This window comes from Rhopilema esculentum, chromosome 14 (genome assembly GCF_057945365.1).
Source record: "Rhopilema esculentum isolate cy_ngs chromosome 14, ASM5794536v1, whole genome shotgun sequence".
In the NCBI taxonomy this organism is placed as follows: Eukaryota; Metazoa; Cnidaria; class Scyphozoa; order Rhizostomeae; family Rhizostomatidae; genus Rhopilema; species Rhopilema esculentum.
Window position 1 is genome coordinate 4,249,573 of NC_142828.1, and position 22,108 is coordinate 4,271,680.

The window sequence follows — 22,108 nt, forward strand, 5'->3', positions numbered from 1 at the left end:
AAAAAAACAAGGTTCTATTCATAGCAATAAAATGTTAACTTTGGACTGGTGAATATGATTTAAACAAATACTCTCTAATCAGTCATTATTTACTCTTCAGTATTTGGCAATTACCCCGTTTTCCCGAAGAAGAGAGAAATGATGTCACAGCCTCACTTTCAGCTTCAATTTCGAAAAAGAGAGGCCAGTTTCACAAATAGGTATCAAGTCTTGAAATACAGCAAACCCCTGCCAAAAAGAACCTAACAATTTAAAAACCCACAGACTGCCTTGTTTATCCACGATATTGAACATAAGCATTAACATATTACATGTTAATTTGGATGCCCCCCAAAAGCAAAAAATATACACTGACACTGCTATAAAAAGCAAGAAATATATAGAATAAGAGCCTTTGACCATATACACATTTGATTAAAAATCAAGAAGAAAAGTGTGCTCTTGTTGGCTGGGGTTTACCGTGTTCTTGTGCTGAAATTAAGATCAGGCACTCTATACAAGAAACCTAGCTTTTAACAATGAATTTTTTGGATCCCATAAACGTTGGCAAAAATTATACAGCTTGCAAATTCAGCTAATAGCTTTGTATTATTTCAAGAGGCTGGCTAGTTCATTGTTCCATTAGAGAAAATCCTACATGCTATCAATAAACTTAACGATTCAGTATTGACACACTTTGTATTTTCAGACCTACCCTATGGGCAGGCTGAGATTGAAAATGTAGCCTGTCATTGGAACGAATAGGGAACACCCGAAAAGACAGTAGAATGGGAAGGAGAGGTGCAGTGCCCCCTCTTTTAGCCACGTTAGAATATGAAAACATTAAAACTCGATAGGCCTGAGACAGGGCTTGAGTTCTTTGGTCTAAACATTTTTATTCCCGGACCTTTGGCCGAAATCAAAATCACACATTTATGCATTTAGATCCCTCTTTCCTTGAAAAACAGTTGCGTTTTCATGAGTTAGATTGAATGTAAGAAGATACAGATTCAAACAGGCACAAAAATATAAATACCAGCTATTTTAGTGGTGTGCAAAGGCCACCCCAGCCTTCCCGGTGGCGTGGGCTTTGATTTTTTTGAACGTTGTCATTAAAAACCCACCATCTCATCAGCTGGTCACAACTGCACACGGTAATCAATGGTACATATAATAGGGCGAAGGAGCTAAAAGTATGCTTACCGCTTCACTAGAAAATGGCTTTAAAATCTGCATAGGAAAAACAAGGAAGACAAAAAGATGATAAGACCATGCCTGTCAAACACTTGCCCCTGGAAAAGTAACAGAAAACCTGGTCTTTTGGTAACGGACTTTTCGTTATAGTAAGCAACCGATGTCTTATTGTTTTATTTTTATAATTCTTTCTCATTTTTTCATCATCTCTCTCTATTTAAGCGAAGTTATTACTATCTAAAAACTTCAATCCCTTTAATTATTTTTACATGAGGTTTCAAAAGTTTCAAGAAAGTTTAACAAACGAAATTTCAAAGAAAACGAGTTCTTAGCCATAGCTAAATAACATGTAAGTGTATAATGGTCAACACATATATGCATGCATAATTTTGACAAAACTATTCAGGCCAATTGACGCCCAATCAAACCATTCAGGCCTGTATGGCTCCTACATGCAAATCAAGAAGTCCTGTTCCTCATTTATTCTTCTTAACCTAGCTAATGACTAATTAGCCGTAAACCCCGAACAAATCTGTCACCGGATAATTCAATAAGACGGAAAGTTTTTTGCGGGTAGTCCCAGAAAAGTATAGCAAAAATACACAGTGGTTGTACGAAAGAATATCACCAGTCAGATTTTATTGTCATGTGTCCAGCAAAAGCTTATAATTTGGATACAAATGGTCTAACAGTTATCAGCAGCTGTTTTGTGAGCGATAAAGCGTTATTTCCAGATGCTAACAATGGAATGAAAATTGGGCCTAATTTAACAGGCTAGAAGGTCAGCAGATTGAGGTGCAATGAAACGATTGGATTGTTAACAAACCCCAATATTCATGGATGCTATCTGATGAAATCATAGACAAAAAATCATATGTGATATACAAAATAGGAAAATTGCATGTAAATTCTATCATTAAGGCATAACGATTGCAACGCATCTACTTAAATTTCATAAATACAATATCATTGAAGATCCCTACGGCATATTTATTCGTCTATAGACATTTTAATCTAATATCGAGACAGCGAGTCCTATAAGGGCTGAAAAAATCTAAGTAATTGTGACAGAGGAGCATTGCACTTGTCGGTAGCAGATTAAACAGCCACTGAATTTCTAATATGCAGAAAAACGGACTGAAATTGATAAATTTATAACAAACTACATACAAGGATTGTCCCCCTTCCCTTCTGGGCAGGATCGACGTTGCTTTTCATCTAAATTCGACGAGGAAATGTTCGGGTAGGGGCAATATTTTGGCAACAAATTAATCGTGATGTAAAAACACAGTCATGGACGTTTTCTATGAGTAAAAATTTGGTAAAAGGGCGTTTCCTGGCAGTAAAATGACGTGGCCTAAAATTTATTGTTTTGTTTCCACTACAATAGCCTAATGGCCGATGCCACAAGACTGCGAACTGGTATCCTAATAACAAACGAATAAACTTGCAAAGCGAAACGAGCATTTGCGGGCAACTGTCTGTATACAAGGGATGTTGCCTATAGAAACCTGTTCCCAGAACAACGTGACGTAACAAGAGTAAGTGAAAATGTTAGAAGCACTCGATGTTGTGTTTAACAACAATTATTATCCTTAGCTTAGCCGTAAGCCATAATGGAATATTACGTAACAGAGTAAACTGTAACTTTAAACTATAAAAGCTACTACAGAAATGGCCAAACACGACATTCCAAAAGAAATAAAATACTTTCAAATTCAGCCGACCGTAAATATATCACTTCGCAGCAGTTATCTTCTTACTTCAATCTTGAAAGAGGGTCCTGAAGGGTAAACTTGGAAATGGGGTCCGCTTGTTTCGGCATTGGACACTTGGATGAAGGCAGCTGGGATTAGGAGATCATCCTTAAGCTTGGAAATGGTTCTGGGATTTGGGATGAACAACGCATTGAGTGTTTCAACTTTTGCGACCAAACTGCGAAGGAGCACTTAACAACGAATGGCATGGGATTTTGCCTACACAACGCCCGAGAGTTGGGATGGGATCATGATCCCCCCTACACGATCCTCTTAAAACTTCTAACAAATATTAAACATTATCTAGTTAGCCCCTAAGTCCCAACAAAATGGCTTTTTACCAGAAAGTATTACGAGAACGAACTTTTACATATAATAAATAGATTGATACAAATAACGGAGTTGGAATACTTCCAATTAAAATTAGGGTCCTTTAAGAAAAGAATCTTGCCTTTAAAATCTCTCCCATTACACGTTGTACGCCAGTTTCCTGGCAGTTGTCAATCAACAGTTTTGGATCACCCATTATGCAATACACATTCTTCGCAGTATAGACTTCGATATATAACTTTAAATGAACGTGGCAACCCTCCTTCTTGTAGACAAATAGAATGCGTAATAACGACTTCGTTCCTTGAACATGCTCTTGAACTAAAGGACGGTGGGCTACCTTACTCGTTAGTGGCATTTCTCTTGCTGGTCTCCCCAGCAAATGGGGATTTTCTTATTGCTGAGCTCCAGTTCATTTAAATACAGAAGCTGCTGATTGTGAATCGAGAAGTGCTAAGGAGAATTTTTGATTAAATAACCGTGATTATCAATCCACTTCAATTTGATTATTCTACTTAAATTTGATACCGGTATCTACTTTCTGTTTTTCTTGAGATCGTCTTGGAGCCTAGCAATTTCTGTGCCAAGGGTATTGATGCTTTCCTGCAAGAAAACGAAACACGTCAACGTCAAAGGCTAGGTAACTTTGTAGTAACTCTACTTAGGCCATTTTACACGCACTTCCTACTCCTTCATCGATCATGCCTTTGCCATGACGTCATTCAAGGCATCACCTACCACAGGACATTCCCTTCACCATTGTTTACACATTCACACATCTATGTCATGCTGATTTCTTCCCAAGTCTAGATCTTTCCTTTTTCATTACATCATTATTAAATCATCCTAACTCATCCTTAGTCAGCACATTTATTTTGTATATAAGTATGTTAATTTATATGTTAGTCAGTTCAGTTCAGTCCACATCAGAGTTACACAGGCAACACATCAGAGTCTCTCTCACTGGCTCCGTGTTCTCTGCACGTTAAATAAGAGTCGAAGCAAACATCAACGATGAAAAGTCACAGGATAAGATAAGAACCATTGCAATTCATGCTGCATTAGTATAGTTCCTATACCTTGTTTGACATCACTTTTACGCAGTTTTAAGTCTCGATCGAGATATGTCCTATTCTTCAGTGAGTGGGTCGTAAATACATCAAAGTAGGAGGAGTTGTGACATTACCTTACCCTAAAGACAATAACATAGGGGTGAATAGTGTCTACTACCACCAGTATGTAATTCCCTGAAATCTTATGTTCACTTCCTTGTCCTCTAAATAATCACTTTGTTTAATCATCAACCCTGGTACTTCATCACGTCCCGTCTCCACAAGCGACACATCTGAGCATCTATTCCCGCCTTAGCCAGACTAATTGCCACGACCCTCCATTGATATAAAACTGATAAGCTTTGCCCCCCACACCCCTTGCCCCCAATTAGCAGTGCCATCCTTGCTGCGATATCAGTAAAAAAGAACACGAAAATTGATATGTGTACAAACGATATTATTTCGATAACGTGGGCAAAATCCGATTCGACGAGGGTTTAAAACGTTGTCAAGCAAGGTTTGAAAATGGATAGGGATTAGCGGTGCTTACATTTCTGGTCAATATTTAGAATAACTGTGGAAATATCTATGCCGGTCGATGAAAATAGCCTATAGATGTCAAAGGATATGTATCATAGTAACGTTCAAAATAGCCTCCATATTTGTAAACCAAGTAACGTTTAACTCCAAACATTTGAAAATATTTTGTTGCATAAAGTATACAGCGTTCGTAACGACTTGGAAACGTAAAATGTTGAACTGAAATGCGAAATTCTCAATTATAATATTGCTGCAAAGTGAAAATTTTATTAAATTCGATAACTGATTTTTTTTGATAATTTAGACATGTTACAGGGTACAAAGAATTTTGGATTACCATACTCCCTACACATATGGGATTTAAAGAAAAAGACAACTCCAGCTAAAAAGGACAGGAAAACTTCTCTGTTTTGTACAAAAACTATGAAAATCTTTCTCTTGAAACGCCAAGATAATTCAGGGACTATTATTGAAGAAAGAAATATTTCTTAGTTGATAAATTTAATGATATTGTATGAGTTCATATTTGATGGCCGATTATCGTGCATTTTGGAACATTGCCGCACTACCTTGCTTCAAACTTCTGCCGTTCACTAGGGACTCTAGAAAATGAAGGGAAACAAGCCCGAGAGACAGCAAAACCTTGTTTACAAAACAATATCAGGAACACCAAGGGACATCACACAGAAAGCCGAACTACACGACATAACATACCAACAAATGCACCGACTGTGGTTCATAAGGAAACAAGGCCTTCTCTTGGGTGCGGTATTTACCATCCAAAGATCCTCCTCGGTACAAACTTCAAAACCATACATTTTATGTAAAAAATTAACACTTCATTGAGATTGCATGAAGCGAAAAAATCCAATTCGTTACCTCGTATAATTTTGGCACTCGGTTGGACTCTGAGAAAAGTTTGGGTAATGCATTTTCGATGAAAAATTAATGCAGGGGCGGCTGGGAGCGGTATTAGCGTATATTAATCTAATAGCAAATTTTTTCAGCAAAAGCTCTCATAATGATAAAATGCATTGGAAAACTTAGGACAAAGGGCATAAAACACTGTGTATCATTAAGAAACCGTTTACAATGTATCGGGCTGGCTCTTCACTTTCAAAAACAGAATATACCAACCTTAAGTGTGATATTTTTTAGAAGTGTGTCCTCAAGAACTGATTGGAATTTTCTGTTTATTTCAAGTGACAAATCAAGTGTCATGTCTTTGTCTGAGACCCGTGATGAATATACAGAAGCCATAATGCCTCCTTTTCTGGTCATTTCAACCTAAGAGCAAAAAAATGTTCCAGTCAGAAAAACCATTGACGATTAGTTGTCGATTTAAATACACAAAGAGGCACAAAAAACTGGAACAAATACAATCCTAGAATGATCCAAATCTAACCTGGAATGGTTCTAATGACCTAAATTGGTAGTTGCTAATTTAATTTGATAGTTATTATCATGCAAACCCAGGTAAGCCAGTTTTCAGCTTCTTTTCAAATGGGAGGATTGAAATCATAGTTCAATTGACAATGAAATATTTCAAATGTGTCAGTTTATCTTCCAATATCCTATACTATATATTTCACACATTTGATTTACAGGAGTTCTAGTGTTTGCAGTGTTTACAGGGTTCTATCATTTGTATAAAGCTGTGTTTACATTAAAAAAAGTACGGCCTCAGTAATTTTCCAAAGTGCAAATAATGCACGCCTTTATTTTCCTCATTCCACAATGCCTGGCACCGCCACTGTCTAAGAGTGCAGAACAAACTGTTTTGACTGTTTCCTAATTCTTGAGTTTTGTACTTAATCCGTATTGTCATCACTGGCTTCTGTATGAGCTATTCAGAGATAAAAAGAAGACTCACTTTGTTTTTATCGAACCTGCTCGGAACCAACGTGCCAGACTCTTCCCTTGTTACATAAAACTGTACAATTCTAGAAGAACATGAAGCACATCAAAATCAAATAGTCAATATAACAGGACATCCTTTAACTGCATTATATTGCGTAAAATGCTGGTGAAAATACGACAAGTGGCGGAAACTAAACTCCTAACGCAGAGAGGGTAGCAAGAGCAGGCAGTGAAAGCCTCCATTGGCCCTCGCTCGATCCACGAAACGTCGATTATTGCCTCCTGAAAACATTGAACTTACAAGCTTATTTTCCTTTATAAAGTGGGTCTTTTAGAGATGCTATAGCATAGCATGGTTAGTTAAGCATGTCGCTACAAAATAACCTATGTATGGTGAAACAGGGCCTTATGAAGTTTCTCAACTAATTTTTTGATGATTCAGGACGTTCTTTGAGAGAAATCGTACGATAAAGATAGAGAATTATACACAGCTTTGACAGTACCAAGTGAATATATAATGGCAACGATGAAAGTAAAAATTTTACCTATTTTTCTTTTTGATGTCCTCGACCAAAGATTTGTTGTGTTCTTCGAGAAACTCAATTCTTTCGTTCTTTTTCGCGTGTGCTTTTTGCAGTCGACATATTCGATCAACGAGAACAGCCTTGTCAACTTCAATTTCACCTGACTGTACACGATTATGCCGCGGCTGTACGATGCTGTACTCTCCATTGTAAGTATTGAAACCCTGAAGACGATGGCAGAGAATCAGAAAATGTAAACCAGTCAACTTCTGATTAAATCGAACTTATATCATACTCACATTGAGACTAATCTCAGCATTAACAAATATAGTTGTCTATGGAACTACAATAAAAAAATTAATTCCTTTTATACGATGTTATTTTAAGTACAGACTTAAGTACAATCTCTGCTGTTGACAAAAATCGTAGGATATTCAAGAACTTTCACAAGATAGCAAACTTTGATGGAACTATTAAATATAAACAGTTTATCTTAAAAGAGGCAACTATTAGCGAAAAACTTCGAAAAATTTTTATAAGGCAATTCAGTAGGTCGAATAAGAATAATTAGAGTAATAGTACTGTCGAGTTATGGGACTTACATTGCACATTACAGTAACAATATTCCCAAAAATTGGCTACCTTTATTCAACTAACTTTATCAGAGAGAACACACGCGGTACGGTGATAAGGAACACTGGTGATTGCCCTTCTGTAGGCATTGACGTTCTTCCAGCTTTATTTGAATGCCTCATAGGACAAAATTTGAATTACACTTTCTCTGATAATATTTCGAGACAAAAACCAAAGTGCCCTCTTAAATAAAACAACATAGAATTATCAGAAATATGGCTGAAACTGAATTAATTCACAAACATGCAAATTTTAACAACAATGTCAACATAGAAAAAGTTATTTGGGACTCCCGCTCAAGAAGTATTTGTATTATAAGCAGGTGAGACCGTTTTGTGTTTACCTGAAATGCTGGATTGGAAACTGTGCTAGTATTACCACCATTTGTTTGAACACTTGCTGGTGGCTGGTTGCCAGAATCATTCGACAACCGATCCAAAGAACTGTTTGAGGAAGCTCTCGATTTTAAGGGAAGGCCATCTTGAGAATTCGATAGACATTCTTCTAGTTGCTCGATACGTCTAGAAAAAGAAAAAAACATAATTGTTTTTCGGCATCAACAAATCTTGTTAAAATCAAATATAATAAATTGTGCTACCTTGAAAAAGACAGCAAACTGTGTTGAAACTTATAAAGCAGCAAACATCCATCTTGAAGAAACTGTATATTTGGGCTTTTTTGTTCTCATCAGTCTGATATTTCAAAGATTTCAGGCGTCCGAGTATTTTATCTAAGGATATCTTAAACCGTTTCTGTATAGTAACAGCCATTATATCTTATCCACCACCGTTATTACAATAAAAAACTATTACAGAATATTATATCGTTATTATACACAAAGCCATAAACGAATCGTTAAATCATACTGGTCCAGAGAATCCAAAAAATAACAAGTAACAATGAAACCTAGCAATTTCCTTCAAATTGTCATCAGACCTTAATATTCTGTAACGCTGATTCATTGTAAAAAATTTCTTTCTTTGTCGTCCTTTGAAATTTTCTTTTTTTGCTCATGAATTCTATTTCGAAAACTATGGGCATACATTATCAAATTCAATCTGATCTATCAAACGCCCCCTCTCTCATAAACGCATCTCTCATAAACGCCCGCTCTTATAAACGCCTCTCCCATAAACGCGCTTCTTTGATAGACCCTCCCAAAAGCCAAAAATTTTTTAATAAACGCTGAAGCGTTTAATAGATCAAATATGGTAGCTTGAAGGAAAAATAGAAATAATAAGCTGAAAGATGATTTTTGAATATAAACATACTTTTTCGATTGCTGAAGCTGCCTTTGCAAATCCTAAAATCCAAAGAAAACAGACACTAAACTAAAACGTACCATTTTTAAATATCTATTTCCCTTCAATTTTAATTATTCATACTTTACTCTTTGCTGTTAAGCTGCAACAGAACAGTTGGATCTAATAGGTCCTTTTGTTGTTATCGATTACGAAATTAGAAATAGAGCTAAGGATGTCAAGTTTTGTATATATTTACATAAAATTGATTGACTCGATAATATTTGTCAGCTAGATGCTATTATCGACATAACTTGATAAGTGTAACTTAAAATCTTAATCATGGCTACAGCGTTCAGGAAAGTGTTCATCTTCCATCTGGAAAAGACCGCCAGTTTTGAGAACCTTCTCCAGAAAAAATGAAAACAAAGCAGGGCTTGGGCGTGACAATTAGGTTTCCGTTGCAAAAACTGGCCTTCCCTCGTGGTTCGCCATGTTTATTGGCCACTGCATTGTCCCTAGAAAACTTAGGCCATCTCATGGTTCTCTATTTAAGGATTTTTGAGCTATATCTTACGTGTACTTAACACTTCTAATAGCACTCATTGGATATGAGTAAAGAATAAAGACAAAAGAATGAATAAAGGCCTTTGGAAGCAAGTAAAAATATATGTACAAATCAATGCAATACTTGAATCCTTTGAGGTTTAAAATCAATATCTAATGAATACATAATGGTTTTCTCTTTACAGTTTTATCAAACTTAATTTACCCCACATTTATTTTATGCAAAAATTTTCGAAAATTTTGATTCCGGATTCGTTAGCATTTCTAATAGCATAACGCGCACAAACGCTTATTGCAGCCTCTTACCTTAATTGTTGACGTATTTTTCCTCTTCTGAACTTTCACTTCGTCTTGAGCTTCTTCTAATCCCAACGTCAATTCTTCCACTGTAAACAAGAGTTACTAAACTTAAATTTTTACGCACAAATATCATTTCAAATGTAGCTTAAAAATCTTTGTAACATCTTCCAGTATTGAATATTCGTAATAAGCCAAAATATGCATTCCTTTGAAATTTTCACTGGACAATAATAGCAATGATATGATACTAAGGATTGTTTATAGAGGATAAAAAATTCAAAACATGCTATATACAGAGACAAATACACGTATATACATTTTTTTCTGTAATCGAAAAACTCCTTTTGCATGATTCGAGCTTAATTTTTGGCAGACAGTGCCAAATACTGACATCAATAGACTGGCAGTTATCGTGTAGCAAAATGAGCAGTTCAATGGTCTGTCTGCAACTTTTCACTCGATGTTCAGCCAATAGACTTAGACAGATAATCTTACACAGACAAACTCAGACAAGCCTATGAATACTCTTTTAAGTTATAATTTCTGCAGATAAATCACAGATTATATAAAAGTCTCGGTGGAAAACCCTAGTTTGTACAGAAAATTATACAACCCAGATATATTCAAGAGCTGAAGCATGTTTCCGGAGTTATAAATGCGATCAAACGAACATGTTTGCTGTTTCATGCTGTGGCGCAACGAACCAAAGTTACATTTAGTCCAGAGCTCCCAGACACCAAGGATTTCTAGGGGCCTCACATAAATGTCTGACTCCACTGAAGACACTAGAAAGTAGCTTTAACAACTGAAACTTGAAAAAGGGAATTTTAACATTTTGATGGCAAGTTTACAATAGGCTCAACTTAAGTTCTCTTGCGCCCTTAGCTACCGTTACGTCACCAGATCCACGTCATCTTAAAGTTTGCGATTGTAGTTTCAAGCAGAAACATACCAAGCTTGCGTTTTTGCTCAACTTGCATTACCAACTCTTCTAAGGCATTCTCAAACTCTTCCCTTTGTTTTCTTAATGCCGTATTCTAGTAGAAACACAACTCATCACAGTGAAAAAAATTTCCATTACATTAAAGGACAGTCTTCGCATAAGAAATAGGTTATTAGATAAGTTAAAATAAAACGTGGAAATGATCCATTCATTAGCGGTAGATTTGACCGTAAAGGTTTTTAAATCATGATTTTGAATGTCTTTGACTATTACTAAAATGGTATTATGAGATATTGCCAAAACATGTATATTTGGTTAATAGGATGACAAGTTTGTGAATAGGCCTCTCGACGTCTTAGAATCAGGGGTTGCCTTATTAAAAGCTATTTGAAACAGACCATTTCAAATCATTTCGTTAGTTCCATGAAATACTTTATGTATAATTTTAAAAACTATACGTTAAAAGACTTTATTAGAGGTCATAACATTATATTGGACTTAGAGGTCTATTAGAGCTTATTAGAGACCTTATTGGAGATTAAAAACGTCTCCATCTGTAGGTAAAGGAACTGTTACATGTTCTTAGCAGAGCTAAAGAAAATTTAGCTGTCCTTTATAAGGTGTTGAAATCTTTTATAAAAAAGCCCAACTCTACCGAGTTAACAAAATACCCAGGTTACACAAACATCAATCCAATTACGAATGATGTGAACAGAACTCTTACATGATCCTTCTGATTTGAGTGGGAATCCTTCAGAGAACCTTGCAGCTCTGCCATTTCAATTTCCATAGTTTCAATCTATAAAAAACGAGGAGTTTTAGCCTTTTCTATCAATTCTATTTAAATGAAAATTACTTTTCAAAGTTTAAGTACGACGATGAAATAATCAAGACAAAGATAAAACGCAAATTCGGAACGCCATTGCATGGGAACTTAATAAAGCCAAAAGAATACAACCTGTCGAAGAAGTATCGTTTAGGATAAAATTCCAAAGAAAAATTTGGAAAGTTGATCAAATACATTTTATGGCTTGCATCAAGTTCGAGAAAAATTATAAATGCCACAGTAAAGAGACATTGAAAAGAATCGTACAGGGAATTGGAAAAAAAATAAAAACTATAACAAGATATAGGCAAACAATAAATAAACTAATATAGATAAGCAGAAACAAATGCAAGATAGACAGTCACAGTAAAATAGAGAACAAAATCAAATGGCAGAGCCAAGGACAAAAAAACTTCTGGAAGACAAACCAGCCAAAAATACGATTAATTAGTGTATAGAATAGGAAATGGAAAGAAACAAAACAAGATAAACACAGAACCACAATAAAATTCACACTCGTGACATTCTATGGTCATTATCAAACAAAATCAGGAATGCAGAAAAATGGGAAACGAAAACACGTGAAATCAACAATGGACTAGAAAACAAAACATACCCTTGATTGGAAATCAAATGCTTTTGACTTCCAACTGGCGTTATTTTCTGTCAGTTTTTCAGTGAACGAGAGTAGCTCAGCCTCTCTCTGCTTGCAGTCTTTAACCTCGTTTTCAACATCCAGCAACTGTTTCCGGAGTCTTTCTTCCAACTCTACATAGTATGTAACTTGCTCTTTGTACCTGTGAGGCCAACAAGGATGACTATGACTAGCTTAGTGTATTGCTTAGTAATAGATTCTATGACATTTGTTAACTGAAGTATTGTAAAAAAATATTTTGAAAAAAGAAACCCTAAATAAATATACGCCGACAGATGCTGATTGACATAAAATGCTTTGTCGAAGATTGAGGAAGATTTAGAAAAGAACGTATATTCAAGTTGGTAAAAAAGCAGAGAATGAATACAGAGAATAGGTATCAACTACACATTTTATTTTTCTGCAACTGTACACATTGTCTTCTGTAATCAATAGATTTTTCCTTCGATGTACATACTTTATATAACAAGATTCTGGTGAATTAAATCCTTCTTGAGCTGGTAGGATATCTTGTTAAAAAACACGATCCATCAAATAAGACAAGAAGCAACATTCTCTTAATAGTATGAATGCACTTAAAAAATGATATAGAAAATACTGATCGTTACCCTTTCAAGTCTTGGTTGGCATCATTAAGTAGTTTGTCAGTTATAACGGAGTCTTCTTCCTTTTTGCTCAAGAGTGTTATTCTTTTCTCCATTTCAGAATTCTTTATCGAGTAATTTGACAACTTTCCTTCCAACATTGACACCTTTAATACACAAGAATGCTAATAAACAATTGGAAAATTCACTTCGATTTCAGCTTGATGATTGCACGTATAATAAAGAAGCACAGATGTGGCTAACCAGGCTACAATACCAGATTATAGTGTTTTCCTTAAGACAATAATCATGCGAGTAGAGCCTCAGTTCCGATTTAGTCTCGGTTTAGTCACTTATGTGCATCCGTTCTATCATATAGCATGGTCTTTTTACCTACTCGTGCAAAGTCAAAATGGAATGCTCTTGGAATAAAATCAAAGTATGTAAAAAAACTTAAAAATCCTTCATCATTTACTGAGGAGGCTGCCGGCTGCATAATTGATCCTAAGAATAAATTATGAACGTGTAAGTGTGTTTTTGACTTTGGCTTTTAAACTCAGTTAAGGTACCAAGTTATCTATACATAAACTTAAAATATGATTATGATATGGTTCAAAAGTTCAAAAGACTCACAGTCGTTTTAAGCTGTGAAATTTCGCTTAGAGCTTTTCTATGTTCAGCTTTCAATGCCTCCATTTCTTGTGCCCGTTTTCGGTGGATCTAGAAGAAAGTGAATGTAAGGTTAACGATCAAGAAATCATAACAAAATTAACAATTTGAAAGCTGCGGAAAGAAAAGACCAAACACAGATGATTGCGATGCAAAAAGAATGAAAACAAAAACATCGTTTCGATTGAGCAAATGCGGGCTGTTAACTTGGACAATGTGGTTTTAATAGAGGCAGTGAATTTTAAACACCTACACAATAGCGTCCTCGAAGATATCGTACATTCTTAATCTGAACCAAAAAAAACTTACAATGGTGACTTACGATGTATGAAACTACAAACCATTGACTGAGTGAACAAAACACGATAAAATGTGAGTGTAGAAATTTGAGGTAAACGGGGGTAACCTTACCAAGAAAACAACTTTGCCGATTTTCAGTAGAGAAAAAAATGAGCTTGAACCTTACAGTTATGTAAAAACAATGCTAAAATAAGCTAAAACTTGAGACGACAAGACAACTGTTCTTTTAAATGTTTTTTTCATTTATTTTCAAGCTTCAACTATCAATTCAAGTGACCTCCCGAAACAAGAGTTGATAATGTAGGCAAACGTCATTACATGATAGGTTGTTATTCCAACACAAAACATTGATTGTAGCAACAAAACATTTGATGAAGGTAAGATGCTTGGATGTATAGAACAGAGTTGTTTTAAGTTGCAGCACTAACTTTCAAGCTTACTGCAATCTTGCAAATGTGTACACCTTTGCCTATACGGTATCAAAAACTTAACGTCAGATCGGTAAAACAGTAATTTTCATTAAAGAAAGAAAGATATAGTTGAATACGATATTAGTATTTCACGAAATAATGCCAACGGGTATAGTCACTCCATGGACATGTATTTCAGTTTGGTGGATTTCCTGTTGTTTTTATCTTAAGAATAGCTACAAATCCTTTTTTGGTGGAAATCTTGAACATTTTGCAAGAGTGAACTGCCCCGTCATATTTCGCAGTGATTTTAGATAAAAAAGTTATTTGAAGACAGAGTGCTTTGGGCAATTCAAGTCAATACATTCTGGTTACCTCATCTTGAACTGCAATTTCATGCTCATGCACTTTCAAAACATTGTCTTTTTCTTTTAGTTCTTTGTCAAGTCGAACTGATCGCATTTCTTCTGAGTCCTGTAAATAAATTAGTCTACCTCAAACTGGATCCTTAACAAGTATTTAACTGCGAACAACTTTGAGAATCAAAAGCTTGTTTACATTTGTACTTGTAGTAGTACGAATAGCGAATCTGATGACAGAGACAACTGCTAAAACTCTTGCCAATGCCAAGGACACAGGCCTAATAAACGCATCTAATATGCTAACTACAAATCGGTCCCTCTTTAATCCTCTGCTTTAAACGAGTAGAAGGAGGGTACAGCACGAATTTGAAGCCCATTCATTCTTATTCAAATAGCTACATCTCTTACACGATCAATCAATATACATCGAGATATAGAGGTCATAGTTAAAGGGTGGCTCAAGATTTTAAATTCAAACTTGAATAAAAAAGGAGTTGATATATCATTGGCAAGGTGTTCTTGATGCATTTTTATCTCAAAAAGTATTTTTTTTTCTATACGGACAATTAAACTCATCGATAAGGGATGTTTCTAGAGTATTTCGATATCCAAATCACCTTTTGGATATAACGTTTCTTAGTTCGAAAAATTATGCTGTTCCCGAAAACCTATTTAGCATTAATAAGCTGCCAGTAGTGGCTGCGCATCGTCTAAAAAATACGTTGTTGGGCTTGGTTCGAGCTCCACATTGTAACATCGATTGTAGAATGATCCACGCACCTGGTATTTCTTTATCATTTCCTGACAAGCTGCTCTAATTTGCTCGCCTTCTTCTTTCATCTCCTCGATCTTTGCATTCGCCTGTCCAAGCTTTGTTTTTGTTTCCTGGAAATTTAAAAGATATGCTTTCTATGAGAATATGAAACATTATATTATGATAGAGAGCAAAGCATCAAGTGAACCTTCCCCAAATAAAAAGCTTGTACTTCTTCTCTTTTATCATTTCTTTCTCTTCATTTTCTCCACCTTTTATTTATGTCGCATACGCTGATCTGGTGTTTACACAACATACATCTCAATCTTGATATTTTACAATGCAGGAAAATTTCTTTGGTCAGACAAAAAACTCCCAGCATTCTGTTGCTTTTCTTAGGTTAAGGTCATTGCAAACTATTTGATATCTCTAGTCCAGTCAGCACCATCTCCGAATCACCGTCCACAGAGAGGATTTCAATAGAACAAAGGAGCTGAAAATCTTTTAAAATTTTAAAAAAATTAAACAACAAGCCGTAAAAATCGTGTTACATGGTCACAAGTTCATTTGACAAGGGCATTTAAAAGCATGAAAATTCGAAACTGATAACTTTTTTCCAAGTCTCTTTTATATGCTGCAGTTTATTGAAAAAAGACGTTTTTGTCAAAGAACACAGCTAAAGCTCATGAAAGGAAATGATTTGAATTTATTGAATGTTTCTGGCAAACATTCAATGAGAACTCAGAGGTCACAAATTGGCTAGAGATTGTAAACAACTAGCTACCAATGCCTTTGGTGATGGTCAAGCTGCTTTGTCCCAGACTACTTGGCTACATGCACTCAAAATACTGCCCAGAATATGCGAAAATAAAAGCAGGGTGGAATCCACACTCTTTGCCTAGGCCGTAATAGCAAGAGGATATTACAATACTTAGGTCACTCATAGTAGCTCGATTTCTCTATAGAATTAAATATTGTTATAACCTAAATGAATGATAGGTTGTTTGGGTTGTACAAAAATAAGGCTGTTTGATAATATAAACATGTCAATTAACAGAAAATGCTACTCCAAACTCTAAGTAACCTTTCACCGATTGGGCGCAGTATGCAACAGCAAAAAAAAATTCAACTTGAGGCAGACTTCAACAGTTAGAATTTTCAAATTTGTATGTACAACGAGAATTTAGCAGAAAAATTCTAGATAGAAAAAGATAAACTGAAAGATATTGGGCAGTTTAAAGTAGGGGATGTTTTCTACCAATTGTAGCCATGCATTGCTCACTTTGTTGTTAAAAGTTAATCATAATGATAATCTGGCAAAATCTATTCCGCTTCAGTTTATATTTTAACAGAATTTTCAGATATAATGTTTGACAATTGAATTCTAATGCAGATTTCGAGAAATACATTATGGTAAAGAGAAAAATGAAGCAAATTCCATAATAAGCTTTTTCAATGCTTCAAGGAAATGGTCTGGTATTTTCAATCTGCTTCAAACATATGTGTTCGTTGCAAGACATTGAAGTAAAAACCAAAAATATGAATCTAACTTAGATAAAATTACCTTATGTGCTTCAAGCTCTTGTTTTAGCTTATTTTGTGCCCACTTGACTTTAACTGATTGAGATGACTCTTCATCCTTGAACTTTACAAGTTCCTCCTTCAATTTGGTCAGTTCTTGATCCTTTTGGAGAAAAATTATCACAAGTGGTACCAGTAGATGACAAAAACATGATTTATATACTTTCAAGTGCCTAGTAAATTCCTGCAAACTCTTTATGGGCAATGTTAATTAACAGATATGTTTTGGAAATTTGTTTACAAGTCATCTTAGCCTAGTCATATAACAAAATTCAGAATAATTTCGAAAAAGATGGCATATAAAATTCATTGGTGCATTGTGTCTAACACAGAAGATTACAAGTTTCTTTCTCATACACCAAATTTTTATTTCAGTCCAAACTGAACTTGTTTGTAAACTCTTCACATTTGACTGGTCCCATGATGGTACTTGATAACTTTGCAACCATCCCATTTCCCCCAACCTCTTTGCATTATAATCAGTGGGGCTGGCTGTAGTAGACTAAAGATGCAATTGCATTAATATAAGAAGAAATAATACCTTTTAAAAAAATCAAATATTTATGATTTGTTGAAGAAAATACAAGATTACCAGCTTACTTTCTCAGAAACAGAACCCTGACATTTAGCATAATCACTATCTTTCTGTCTTGTAATTGTCTTTAGTTTTTCGATTTCCTAAAAAAAATAAATGAAACTAAAAGTATAACATAAATTTGATTAGAGGATCCATAAGGATTCAAAAAACATATAAAACTACAAACATTGTCAAAATTGTTGGGAAACCTGGATAAAGCTATTTTTGAAAAATCCCCCCCCCCCCCATCAATTACAATGTTACTCAACATTGATGTTTTGATGCTGAAGGTAAAAATTTGATCACTGAAAGCTGTAAAAAGGTACTGAAAAAATAAATCAATATTGTACATGGGAAGGAAGGTTTTATTTTGGAAGCAACAGTGATTTGTGGAGGAGGTAACTTTAGATGCATTGTCTGCTTGCATGCTGTCGAATGACTTCTAGAGATAAGACAAGAAATAAAAACTAGAATTTTCCCTCTTGTTTTGCAAACCTTTTTACTTTCAGCAAGTTTTTTCTCTAATGATTCAATTTTTTTCATCTGGCTGCTTGAGCTTTCCTCTATTTTGACAATCTTAAGCAGCAAAGAATCTTTTTCTTTCACAGTTTCTTCATTAGATCTTGTGACCTGCAGAAAAAAGAAGTTGAGCTCATGTTACTAAAATATGCTGAAATGGAAAAGATTTGAAAAGCTATTAACAATCAACCAAATTTGGATCAACAGATGAACTTCCATGCAAGTATACAGTTAATCTGAGAATAGATCTCCACACTGATTCTGAAAAAAAATCCAATCCTAATTACATAGTGAAAGGATTACGTAAGATACAGTTAATCTAAATCTAGGCTAGTGACAAAAACTTGAATGAAATAACTCATTTTGCTTATTTTTCTTTGGTACCTTCTAACATAAAACCAACCAAAACATCACAACTTTGAGATGTTTTATGCTAATTCCAATAACTTTCAATGTTTGTAATTTCCCATCAAACCACAATCATTTCTATAGTCAAACCCTCAATAATTGAAAAATCACCAAAATGTAATAAAATATCATTAGATAGCTAACAAATCCACCATATCATAAATCACAGAATAGGTCCTTATCTCTTCAAATAGAACAAATTTTGGAACAAAGCACTGTCCGTGACAAGCTCTATGGGTTTTATGCAAGCTAGATGGTCAAGGCGCCATTAGTAGTTCACACAGATAGAAAGTAAAGCTGAAACATTCAGTGTTGGGGGGGGGGGGCAAACAAGTGAAACCTTTTTATAAAAAGACATCATTATCTCCATAGACACAGCAACTGTAATTGAGCTCAATGTCCATGATTAGACAAATAATCATGCTGATCATCATCTGATTTCTATGATTATCAGAAATGCTGATCATTGCCAGAATGAGAGATGAGCTCAAAAGGTTTCTAGTTGTTTGTCTACCTGACGACTTACAATTGAATAAATGAAGCAAAAATGAACAAAAATTAGGCATGAATTACCTGGTCCACTCTGACAGCCATCTCTTTCTGAAGGGCAGTGATGGCTCTCTTTGCAGCTATATCATGAGCAGCTAACTTCTCTCTGGCATTATCCCTATCTTCTTCTAGTTCTCTACAATTGGCCTCCAGTTCTGAAACAACTTTTTCTAATTTTACAATGTCCTCAAGTTTCTCAACATGATCAATCTTATTAATTTCTGTCCCACTTTTGCTTGACAACGTTTCTTGTAGCCTGGTAAACAAAGAAACAGCCTCAATCAGTTTATAAACACATTTCTGAAGCTTCTTCTAACAAGTATTTCTGCAAATTAGGCACCAAAGAAATGCCTCTAGGGACCTTTATGGTCTCACAATAGAATATTAAGTTTCAACATCATCATAATAAATGCAGACAGCAATGTTAAACAGGGACTCCATTTTTCTCATCATATGCTTAGTAACATAAGATAAAAAGTTATTAAAGCAATAAAGCAAGTCAGCATTTCCAATTGGCAGTATCCAAAACCTTAGCATAGAACAGACCACAAACAGCAGTTTAATCTTAACTAAAATCTGACTGTTTGACAACTTAATCAATTATTTATAAGTCAAATATTAAGTTCAGTGATTCACTTTGCTCAATCAGAGTTAATATAAATTTCCATAAATACAACTGGAAGGTGTAACAAAGCAGGTCAAGAGAAATAGGATAGATATGCACTGGTCATTTTTCATATTTATCAAAATAAGTGAAGCCTCAATGTGCCATGCCTTTTAGCCTATACATCACAAGAGCACACATCAGCAATGATCAAAGGTAAGAGTAGGGCACCACTTTGCTTGTCAGGCCCTGCTAATGTTTTCAGAGACAAAAGGCCACAGGGAGGTGTGATCATCTTCTAGCTCCTCCTTTGGCTTTTACCCTGTCTTTTCTCTGCTTAAAATCAAGAATGACCTAGAAGCTCAAGACCATTTGTGACTCTACAGAGTCAGAATTTTCAATCCACTATACTTAAATGACTGGATGGAATAGAAATCCTCAAAATATTAAAACAATTTGCTCCAAAATATATTGGCCACAACATACAGCCAAACCACATAAGCAAGCTTTGCTAATTCTGTTAAGGCCATAAAATTACATTACTTTTTAAGTTGCCTCAAAGCAAAAGAAAAGAAAGGCAAAAATTACTGGGTAATTACTATAACTGCTGATTAGCATGGATTGTTGTTCAGTATAAAGAACTAATTGCCTCTTGTTGCTGCCAAATCAGTTAAGATGCATTACAACAACCTAGCACTATGCCACACCTAAAAAATTATTTAGATGTTGCAAATAAGTAAATGAAAACAAATTCGCAGATGTTGTGTGCCATACAGAGAATCAAACATCCAATCTGCATGATTAAAATTTTTGGAATATTGGGTTTGAATTGCCTTTGAACAAGGTTGTGGCACTTCAACCAGATTGCTTAACAGAAAGGCAGTTTTGTATCCATTTCACTCACAGTTTGGATCATCTGATTTGATATCATCTTCAATGAGGACATTAATCACTACTCAAAGGTTGAGTGAGTGCACTCTGCTTACCTCTTGTTTTCAGATCTCAAGGTACGCAGTTCTGCTAAAACATTATCCAGCTCTGTCCGGAGTTCATTGTTTATACTCATTAGTGAATTGCATGACTCGTCACCCTGGCCTCCATACTCTTGAAGCCTATCACACAGTTCCTTTTCTCTTTCTAAAGATGTCTTATAATCATTTTGCAAATTTTGATAATTTCCCTTCAAAGTTTCAAATTCTCTTACTAATACATTGATGTTAACATTACTTGCAGAAATGGAATCCAATGTGATCCCATTGAAATTCAAAAGTAAGGGACTATTAAGACAGGATGAGTCGTTTGAGGAAAAACCATCTCCAGGCTTTGATAAACCCAATGACATGTTAATGTTGATAGGGTGACTGGAGTGCTCATTATCTGAATCTGGAGATTTATCAAAATGAAAGCTTCCAGGCTCTGCGGGTAATGTCTCTAGATCACAGTCTGTTTGGGTAACTTCTTCCCCTTTCTTTTTGACTCCGTCTCCTGAAGTACCCTGGGGACTTGCATGATCATGGAGACCACGTTCATGCGAATCATTATCAACTTTTCCATCAATAATAAAAACTCCCTCGATAGACTTCCTTTCTTGTCCTTCGTCGTTCAAGGAAACACCATGCGCGATCTGTAAAATAGTTGGCTTGTCACCATCATTTTCCAGTTCATTATCCTGGAACTCCATCTATTCGTTGCAGAAGGCTTGTACTATCCGACTCAAGTTAAGCATCACCGGAACTGTCTGCGGCCTAATATTATCAGATGATTCGATGTTGTTAGCGGCCGTGATTCAGCAACGTTCTCTTCCCTCGTAACAAGAACTGCAGCTACAAACATTTCAGTGATTCCAGAATACAAACAATATTCAGTGAAACAGTTCCTACTTAGAACAACAAAGAAAAAATCTGTTTATTTCAGTTCTCTATTCTACAGTCATTTTCAACCTCAACTGACTAATTGCTCGCAAAACAATCGTCTCCCGGAGGAATTCGATGTGTCGCACGAAAACGAGGTAATTCACCACGCAACGAAGTACGCTAAAAGGAAAGACACTCGGAAATCCTTTCTCATTTTTCACAACAATGTTGTCTAATTTATTGTTTTAATTTTTTGTATCACCAATACCAACAACTTTCTTAATGACAAGCCTTCCCTGACTCATCTTGAAATAGAATAATGCAAGTCTAAATCTAGAACAGTTCAAAAACTGGTAGGGGGGTGGGAGGGGTTGTGCAAGGGCAAATCACAGGCTCTTCTTAAAGTCATGCCAAATCTGGCTTACAAAAATTGCAACTGTATGTATTGTACAGCCTATTGCGACTGTAAGTGGAGCTAATTGGACAGTTGTGAGTTATGCAAATTTGTGTCCCAAAAAAGTATTTTTCTAAATTAAT

General features: G+C 35.4%; 1 protein-coding gene across 1 annotated transcript; it reads right to left on the reverse strand.

The window, feature by feature from the left end:
- Positions 1-1,987: 1,987 nt before the first annotated feature.
- LOC135696202 (coiled-coil domain-containing protein 186) lies at positions 1,988-21,706 on the reverse strand. The gene is made up of 19 exons (XM_065215506.2): positions 20,705-21,706; positions 19,139-19,370; positions 18,134-18,268; positions 17,662-17,739; positions 17,045-17,164; positions 15,507-15,611; positions 14,740-14,838; positions 13,619-13,705; positions 13,010-13,152; positions 12,363-12,543; positions 11,645-11,719; positions 10,930-11,014; positions 9,984-10,063; positions 9,141-9,172; positions 8,213-8,390; positions 7,258-7,460; positions 6,726-6,795; positions 5,990-6,139; positions 1,988-3,863 (listed from the first exon to the last, which is right to left on the reverse strand). Exons 1-19 carry the CDS (start codon positions 21,397-21,399, stop codon positions 3,795-3,797), a joined length of 2,817 nt encoding a protein of 938 aa, XP_065071578.2. The 5' UTR covers positions 21,400-21,706; the 3' UTR covers positions 1,988-3,794.
- Between the last annotated feature and the right edge of the window lie 402 nt (positions 21,707-22,108).